Consider the following 9,881-nt stretch of genomic DNA (forward strand, 5'->3'; position numbering starts at 1 on the left):
ACAAATTGGAAATATTATAATAAATATTACAGTAAAAGGTCAAATTATGGCTTAAAGCCTGACAGGACAGAAATAAAGACAACACGCGCTGACAGAAAGTGCAAGTAGATAGCAGCTATTTATTTAAGGTTTATCAGTGTACAAACCAAAAACATTTCATACATTAAATGGTCATCAATCAACAAAACCAATCAGGTGCCTCACTGCCTGAGGTATAGGTACACCGTTCACATTGAAGTGTTATGTGGTCATGTCTACAGTATGTTTCATTAGTGAAATATGTCCTTCGTGACAGCTGACGCCCATTCTTCACACCAGTGATGTCACACCTACACAATAACAGATAAAAGAGGTCAACATGGGACATACTAAAATCATATGTTGTTTAAACGTATGTTCAAGGAGTTGCTGTAGCTCCTCATGAGAAGTTGCCATATCAAACATCATAAAAGTTTATGATCATGTAATATGCCAGGATAACCAAATGTAGTTAAAGTGTGTTACATTAATTATTTTATACAAATCAAAACCAGTGCTTTATGTTAAAGGTCCCATGGCATGAAAATGTCACTTGTTTTTTAACATTAATATGAGTTCCCCCAGCCTGCCTATGGTCCCCCAGTGGCTAGAAATGGTGATAGGTGTAAACTGAGCCCTGGGTATCCTGCTCTGCCTTTGAGAAAATGAAAGCTCAGATGGACCAATCAGGAATCTTCTCCTTATGAGGTCATAAGGAGCAAGGTTACCTCCCCTTTCTCTGCTTAGACCACCCAGAGAATTTGGCCCACCAGTGAGAGAGAGAGACATCATGGCTTTCAAACGAGCAAAGTGGCAGTTGGTCAAGGCCACACCCCCACCCTCCACCTTGCTCCCCCCTCTCTCCTCCTCAATAGCTACAGACACAGAAATGGCACATCCTAAGGAAAGCTCATTGTGGGACTGGCTCTGGTGGCTGTAATTCTGCACCATGGCTGAATTTCAGGAAAGAGACTTCAGATACAGTATTAGGGGACCACTAAGGCCTATATAAAAGAGACTTCAGATACAGTTCAGATACAGTATTATAAAAAGGACCACTAAGGTCCACTATATAAAAAGAGACTTCAGATACAGTATTAGGGGACCACTAAGGTCTATATAAAAGAGACTTCAGATACAGTATTAGGGGACCACTAAGGTCTATATAAAAGAGACTTCAGATACAGTATTAGGGGACCACTAAGGTCTATATAAAAGAGACTTCAGATACAGTATTAGGGGACCACTAAGGTCTATATAAAAGAGACTTCAGATACAGTATTAGGGGACCACTAAGGCCTATATAAAAGCATCCAAAGAGCATCATGTCATGGGACCTTTAAGATAACAATTTTGGATAGGTGCTCATGGCTTGCTGTGAGCAGTGCTGTATTACAGTATGTGGCCACAGCCATCATTCACTCTGGACTCACCGTGGGAGTACTTGCACTGTTTGAGCGCCTCATTGAAGCCCTCACATAAACTCAGGTCAGTCTGGTTGGTGGCACAGTCCAGGAACTGTTTGACCTCAAAGTGACAGGGGCCTGTCTGATCTGGAGCAGGCCGGGGGGGCTCCTGAAATGACACAAGCAAATTAAAAATAAAAAATCACACATTTGAGTTAAAATTTGACATTTCACAACAGCAGAGCTGCTACAAAGTGAGAAATGGGATTAGTAGTTGAGGTCAGCTTTGGTTTGGTCACACAACTTTACAAACAACAGTCTGGGTGTTATTTTCAATCAACAGGCATATCCAAAATGTCTATGTAGGATATTACCAAAGACATTCCTGTTCTTACATCCCAACTTCTGCTGTTGCTATATAGAAGCTACCGAGCCTGAGTCATCAAAGCAGCGGCTGTTAAATGTTTTATTTCCTATAAATAGGGTTGGGTACCGTGCACATTTTCATCGGTACAGATACCAGTACCTGAAGTTCGGTTCCGGTACACAACGGTACCTTTTTTCAGTACTTTTGCTCTGTAATAACAAAAACATAATTTCAGTTGTAAAAAGAATTATTCCAAACCTATTTATCCTATTTACTCAGAACATTATTTTATTTATTTAGAACATTTTACACTCAAAACTAAATAAACAAAAAATAAAACCCCTCCCAAACCTGACAGATAAACTCGCGTTTCCTCAGGTACCGAAATTTGGCACCGTTTGATTTAGCATGAATCAACGTAATTCGGTCGGTACCCAAAAAAGTACAGAGTTCGGTACCCAACCCTTACTATAAATTCTAATATTTTTTTTCCAAATACCTCGATGGCGATATTGTAGGTTTGACAGCTGGTGCTTTCACTAAACATTAACACAATGAGATTTTTGATGCATTATCATCAGTAGTGTAGATATACTGACTAAGGGGGTTTTCACACCTGAAAGTCCAGACCAAGGTTCACCTGGTCTTATAACACAACGATAGCCTGCCTGAACTTCCTATGTTTGGTCCGAAGGTCCGAACTATCCAAAAAAATGCTTTGACACTAGACACCAACCGGACCATGGTTTAGCTTGATGGGGACCAAGACTTCCTTTTTTTGGTCAGACCAAATTTCCAAAGTGAAAAGTCCGAAAGTCCGGACCAAACAAAGTAGGTGTGAAAGCCCCCTAAGTGGGTAAAGGCTAATAGAAAAGCTAGAACAGTCTGGTAAGTTCAGACAATTACAACACTTTACTGTAATGTAGCCTTTAAAACCAGGAAACAGACAACACTGGATCATATTAACATATCAGGGCTCAACGCTACCTTTTTTAAGTGGTTGCCGGCTCGACAACCAGGCATCAGCTTTTGGTTGGCGAAATTGACAATTACGGTTGCCATGTTTTAAACTGCCTATATTTGGAGCAATTCATTTCTTATGTATATATACCACACAGTTTAATAATTTTGCAATATCATTTCCCATCCCTCTGAAATAGGGGTTTAACGGATCACAAAACTCACCGATCGGATCACGGTTTTGAGTCATGGATCGGATCAACTTTTGGATCAGCACAAAAAAGGGGGGGAATTTAAATAACAATAACTTTTAATAATAATGACTTCTTTCACCAGTAAATTGCTGTTAATAGACAAAAACAGATGAGAAAGGGTATTTTACAATAACTTTGAATGCACCACGAGGTTTAACAATTTACCAATAAACGCAACATTTAGTCCCGTCTGTGTTGTTTTTCAAACAACAGCAGTGAGTAGCCAAGTGCTAGTTTAGTAGTTTGTGTCTTTTAGCTCTTAGCTTTAGCTGCAGACTGTTGTACGTCCTGCTGTTGGAATCCTCTACAGTGAAATACAGACACACTTTACACCGTTTACAGTTTAGCTGTCAGCATTTTAACCCCGTTTAATCCAGCTACTACTGTAGCTAACGGTAGGCTAACCTTACCTGCTGCCAAGTGTAACGTGTTATAAGTGTTTACTAGCTAACGGTAGGCTAACGTTATATGCTGCCAAGTGTAACATGTTAATAGTGTTCCTAATGTCCCGTGCAGCGATGCTTCTGTTGCCTGTAACGTCTGTTGTCGGAGCATCAGAGAGCAGCGCAGACATTAAGCTAGGTGACACTGTAATGAGGCACCGAAATCCGCATTGCTATTCCGTCCGGTATATAACTTACTGGACACGGGTGCCATATTAGCACCAGATTTTAACATGTGCTGTTATCGTGAAAAGAAAATTTTGTTGCTTGTATCTTTTCACGGCAAACGCGCGTGTGGAAAGCAGTCTCACAACAGCTGAAATGTTGTGTTGCGCACAAACGTAGTGTTTAAACTTACTGTCGAGCCCTGGATATCCAAAATCTAAGATGATATTTAGCCACATATATCGATATAATATTGATATATTGCCCAGCCCTAAAAAGTCCCCAATTATTTTGTTATTTAAACGTTTTTTATATGAAATGTAAAATAAAGCAGATATAGAAACTAAACTTCAAACCTGACTCAGAAGCTACAAACATTCTGAATGCTGAACACTCTTTTAAAAAGACTCTTAAAAATGTCTTTCTCTCCTGCACAAATCCTGACACCCGCTGGTAGACATACTTATTTTTAGGTTCATAAAATGTACATCTAACGCCATTGTGCACACAGCAACTTTTTTTTTTAGCCCTTCTGTAAATTATTTCGGCATACAATGGTTCTGGAGAAAGGTAAAAGCAGCATTAGTTCTTCAAATACTTGGGCCATGTGTAGAACATTCTGCTTTTGAACAGTTCCAGACTTGGGAGGGGGAAAAAAACACAAAGACAAGTCAGACTCAAACAAACACAGAAGTGCAAGATCTCCAAAAATCAGTGATGACCTACTTGATGGGTTAAAAGTTCAGCTATGCTTAGCTTTGCAGCCATCCTAAGCCGATGTCTGATTATACTCTACCTCTTACCTGGTATGTTGGCTTGGCTGGCTCTGAACTGCTGCTGCTGCTGCTGCCACTAAATGCTCCTGTGAGGGCGCTGCCAACGACATGGCCCACAGCCGAGCCTACTGCCACCCCAGCAGCTGTGGTAGCCATCTGGGCCATGAGGCCAGGACCCTGGGACTGAGCTGGAGCCGGGGCCAAGGCAGCTGGAGGTGGATGAGCGGGGGCCGGAGCATGGGATAGACTTGGGCTACAAACGGAGCGAAGAAACAGTAAATCTCTTGTGCATTAGAGAGGCTTAATAGGATAATATGTAAGTGACACCTTTAAAAGCCCTTGTGTCCGTGTCTGGCGTAAAGTGTGTCTGTATTTCACTGTAGAGGATTCCAACAGTCTGCAGCTAAAGCTAAGAGCTAAAAGACACTAACTACTAAAGTAGCACTTGGTCACTGCTGTTGTCAACCTCATGGTGCATTCAAAGTTGTTGTAAAATACGCTTTTCTCATCTGTTTTTGTTGTTTAACTGCAATTTACTGTTGAAAGAAGTAATTATTGTTGAAAGTAAATTGTATTACATTTTTAGTAAATCATTTCAATTCCCCCTTTTTTGTGCTGATCCGATCCATGACTCAAAACCGTGATCTGATCCGAACCATGAGTTTTGTGATCCGTTACACCCTTAACAATATATCAATATTATGTCAATATTTAATATGTTAAGTGTTGTCTTTTCCTGGTTTTAAAGGCTGCATTGGGGTAAAGTGATGTACATTTTTTAATTTACCAAACTGTTTAAGCTGTTCTATTCACCTTTAACCACTTAGTCATTAAATCAACATTTCTGATGATTTAAAAAAAGAAATACAGTATATATACAGTGGTGTGAAAAAGTGTTTGCCCCCTTCCTCATTTCCTGTTCCTTTGCATGTTTGTCACACTTAAACATCAAACCAATTTAAACAAAAGTCAAGGACAACACAAGTAAACACAAAATGCAATTTGTAAATGAAGGTGTTTATTATTAAAGGAGAAAAAAAATCCAAACCATCATGGCCCTGTGTGAAAAAGTGATTGCCCCCCTTGTTAAAACATACTATAACTGTGGTTGTCCACACCTGAGTTCAATTTCTCTAGCCACACCCAGGCCTGATTATTGCCACACCTGTTCACAATCAAGGCATCACTTAAATAGGAGCTGCTTGACACAGTAAGGTCCACCAGAAGATCCTTAAAAGCTACACATCATGCCGAGACCCAAAGAAATTCAGGAACAATTGAGAAAGAAAGTAATTGAGATCTATCAGTCTGGAAAGGGTTATAAAGCCATTTCCAAAGCTTTGGGAATCCAGCGAACCACAGTGAGAGCCATTATCCACAAATGGCGAAGACATGGAACAGTGGTGAACCTTCCCAGGAGTGGCCGGCCGCCCAAAATTACCCCAAGAGCGCAGCGACTCATCAAGAGGTCACAAAAGACCCCACAACAACGTCCAAAGAACTGCAGGCCTCACTTGCCTCAGTTAAGGTCAGCGTTCATGCCTCCACCATCAGGAAAAGACTGGGCAAAAATGGCCTGCATGGCAGAGTTCCAAGGAGAAACCACTGCTGAGCAAAAAGAACATCAAAGCTCGTCTCAATTTCTCCAGAACACATCTTGATGATCCCCAAGACTTTTGGGACAACATTCTGTGGACCGAATGGAACTCTTTGGAAGGTGTGTGTCCAAGTATATCTGGCGTAGAAGGAACACTGCATTTCATAAAAAGAACATTATACCAACTGTAAAATATGGTGGTGGCAGTGTGATGGTCTGGGGCTGTTTTGCTGCTTCAGGACCTGGAAGACTTGCCGTGATAAAAGGAACTATGAATTCTGCTGTCTACCAGGAGATCCTGAAGGAGAATGTCCGACCATCTGTTCGTGTACTCAAGCTGAAACGAACTTGGGTTCTGCAGCAGGACAATGATCCTAAACACACCAGCAAGTCCACCACCGAATGGCTGAAGAAAAACAAAATGAAGACTTTGGAGTGGCCTAGCCAAAGTCCTGACCTGAATCCTATTGAGATGTTGTGGTATGACCTTAAAAAGGCCGTTCATGCTAAAACCCTCTAATGTAACTGAATTAGGACAATTCTGCAAAGATGAGTGGGCCAAAATTCCTCCAGGACGCTGTAAAAGCCTCATTGCACGTTATCGCAAACGCTTGGTTGCAGTTGTTGCTTGGCCCAACCAGTTATTAGGTTTAGGGGCAATCACTTTTTCACACAGGGCCATGATGGTTTGGATTTGTTTTCACCTTTAATGATAAACACCTTCATTTACAAATTGCATTTTGTGTTTACTTGTGTTGTCCTTGACTATTGTTTAAATTGGTTTGATGTTCCGAAACACTTAAGTGTGACAAACATGCAAAGGAACAGGAAATGAGGAAGGGGGCAAACACTTTTTCACACCACTGTATATCGTCTAAATAACATTTTGTAAAAGTGTCAACCCTACAATATCGTCACAATATCGACATTGAGATATTTGGTCAATAATATTGTGTTATTTGATATTCTCCATATTGCAGAGCCCTACTGTGGCATACCACCACCTTTCCTTTCTATTCAGCTATATCAGAATTGTAGATTATAAAATGTATGAATTATACCTCCATACAATGCACTGCAATAGAAATATGTATCTTTTATCAGTCAGGGCTGCAGAGAGAATGCGTGCCTATTTGTTTAGTCTATAAAATAAGGACAAATATCTATCACAAGATACAAGACAGTGATGCCTTCAAATTGCTACGGAAAAGTCCCAGGGGACCGGTTTATAATAACAAATGTTATAATTGTTCTAGGATGCTCACATTGGAGAAGTAGGAACCAGCTAATGTTGATGATTATTGGTTGCTAAATTACTCAGACAAAAAAGGTCTGAGGAGGTCATGACTGACTAAATGGTTAATTGACTAACTTTCTTCTCAGGATCACTTACCCAGACGGTGTTAACTAACTGAGTTAAGCCGCATAAACAGCAAAGAGCGAAGTGTAAACCAAGCAGGTATGATGTAACGTGTCACACCAGATGGTTTGTTAACAAGATTTCCGTATGATATGTGATCCCGGTATATATCTTATAAGTGGGCACTGACAGGGTGCCCTTGAGCAAAGCACCGAACCCCCCAAACTGCTTGGGGCTACTGTCATGAGCAGCACCCTCACATATCTCCATTAGTGCGTGGGCATGTGTGTGTATGGTCCTGTGGTGTGTGTAATAACAGAGGAAAAAAAAAAAAATATTTCCCCCATTACATCAATACAGTATACTCTTGTGTCTAAAGCCTATGTGTGTTCTTTTCTTTTGTCTGTTATGTAACCTTGTCTGTTGTATCTATGTAACCAAAACTGTAAAGCGTCTTTGAGTGTCTAGAATAAAGCGCTATAAACAATAAATGTATTATTATTAAATTTACCCCCCCCCCCACCCCCGCTCGACAACAACCCAAAGCAGCTCTATTTTGACTTGCCTAGTGTGACCTTGCCAAGAGCTGAACTCACTTCAGACTCGACATGGCCATGGTGACTTATGACGCAACAATTATTAGGCTATATGCCGACCGGCGATGTGTAATGTACAGGCATAGTTATTAGCCTGACTACAGACAAACTATCTAGGCAATCCACGTCATATCTGTTTTTAAGTCTAAATTAATTCCTGCACTTCAAATAGGACACATGAGACTATCTACAATAGCCCAACGCCACAGACTGAGTCCGTTGTGCAGTTATTCTAACTGTTAGGCTGCACGTTATTTACCTGGCTGGAGCTGAGGAACGGCTGCGGCTTCCTCTGGCCATCTCTGAGACGACAACGTTAGTGTTATTGATTGAGTAACTAGACTGAAGAACGGGAGCTTTCTCGATGCTTCTAGAAAGTTATTTCCTAACTGACTGCACTGCTTAGGTCGCTGACAGATGGTGCTCACGCACGTGCCTCTGACCTTGTTAAGATTTTGCCGTTGCCGGCTGCTACCTACAAGTGTCGCGAGATGTAACGAGCTCGTTTCTGCTGTGGGTTAAGCACTGAGCATTGCAACTGTGGGCACACCTCCACCTGCTGGACTGGAGAGCGGGCTCCTCACCACAGACCTATGTGCCACCGACGCTAGATTTGTTCGATTTTCTAACAAACTCAAATTCATAACTTGGCTGTATCCACAGTTTTTCCTACTATTTATTGTCTCCCCATGCTCAGCTTTTGTATGTGTTAATTTGAACAAACTTTTTTATTAATATAACAATGACAGGCGGCATTCAGCATTAGGCTATTTTTACTTTTGAGAGCCTAAGTACTTTTAGCTCTTAATACTTCTGTCCTTTTACTTAAGTATGATTTCAAACAAAGTAGCATGCTTTTACTTACCTTAAGTTTTAAATAAAAGGTCTAAATACTTCTTCCATCACCAGACAAAGGCCTAACTGTCATTCCTATAGCTGTATTTTTTTTAAACCTTTATTTATTCAGGTACGTCGATTGACGTACCTGAATAAATAAAGGTTTAACAATTTCTCATTTGCATTGACGACCTGTCACATTCACACAGTTCCACATTCATTCCTGGAAGCTTACCAGTACAACCACAGTCTGATCTGCTGGCCACTGAGCAGCTCCACTGGGGCAGTTGGGGTTAAGGGCCTTGCTCAAGGGCTTGCTCAGGTGGTTGTAATGAAGGAGGGACAAGCAGTCACAATTAATTTTACTTTTTGTGTTGTTTTAACCCATGGACTGTAGTGTAGATGTGATACAAAAATGTTGTTGATTGACAGACTTAGCGCCTAAACTAGCTACTGTTTATCATATTGCCTTGTCACATGATCAAACAGAGACGTGACACTCATCGGACAACATTAACATACATATAATCCAGCAATCATCATTGGATATCTGTATAGCAAAGAAAATAAGAGGTTATTATATATATTTAATAGTATGTTTTCAGGGCTGCACATTTGTTACCATTTTTAATCAAAAATAGGTCATTTGTGTTATTTGAGTCGATCCAATGAGTTTATTTGCTTAAGTGCCCTAAACTGATTTCCAACTAGCAGTAATTAAATTAATTCTAGAGTGAGTTGTTTATATGTATGTTATATATATGGAATTATAGTGAAAATAAAAGATTGCCCTTTGTGCTGGGGACCCCCTGGAACCCCTTCAAGGACTCCTGGGGGACCCACGGAGCCCACCTTGATTGCCCACAGATTTCTTGCTGAGACAGAGTGAGAGCTAGGCCCAGATGAGAGGCTGAATACACTTCAACTTATTTTCACTGGCCATTATGACCGGAGAGAATAATCCAGGAAGTTATCTCTGGTCATGTAGCAAACTGGGAGTGCCTAGTAAATTGGGTAGTGCTACCAGAGCCTGTCTACGGAGAGCCTTTTCACTCCCTATTTAGCCCCATTGTAGTGAATTTGGTTGCAGTTGCACCAGAGT

The 9,881-nt window shown here is 40.8% G+C and overlaps 1 protein-coding gene across 1 annotated transcript; it reads right to left on the bottom strand.

The window, feature by feature from the left end:
* Positions 1-94: 94 nt before the first annotated feature.
* Positions 95-8,454, bottom strand: chchd10 (coiled-coil-helix-coiled-coil-helix domain containing 10). The gene is made up of 4 exons (XM_028601250.1): positions 8,202-8,454; positions 4,417-4,642; positions 1,452-1,593; positions 95-329 (listed from the first exon to the last, which is right to left on the bottom strand). Exons 1-4 carry the CDS (start codon positions 8,240-8,242, stop codon positions 310-312), a joined length of 429 nt encoding a protein of 142 aa, XP_028457051.1. The 5' UTR covers positions 8,243-8,454; the 3' UTR covers positions 95-309.
* Between the last annotated feature and the right edge of the window lie 1,427 nt (positions 8,455-9,881).

This window comes from Perca flavescens, chromosome 2 (assembly GCF_004354835.1).
Source record: "Perca flavescens isolate YP-PL-M2 chromosome 2, PFLA_1.0, whole genome shotgun sequence".
Classification (NCBI taxonomy): domain Eukaryota; kingdom Metazoa; phylum Chordata; class Actinopteri; order Perciformes; family Percidae; genus Perca; species Perca flavescens.

Excerpts from the sequence above, each read along its gene's own strand:
- chchd10 (XM_028601250.1), bottom strand. The coding sequence starts at position 8,242 with ATGGCCAGAGGAAGCCGCAGCCGTTCCTCAGCTCCAGCCAG. Across the intron at positions 4,643-8,201 it reads CGTTCCTCAGCTCCAGCCAG|CCCAAGTCTATCCCATGCTC; the intron begins GTAAATAACGTG and ends CTCCGTTTGTAG. Across the intron at positions 330-1,451 it reads ACAGTGCAAGTACTCCCACG|GTGTGACATCACTGGTGTGA; the intron begins GTGAGTCCAGAG and ends GTTATTGTGTAG.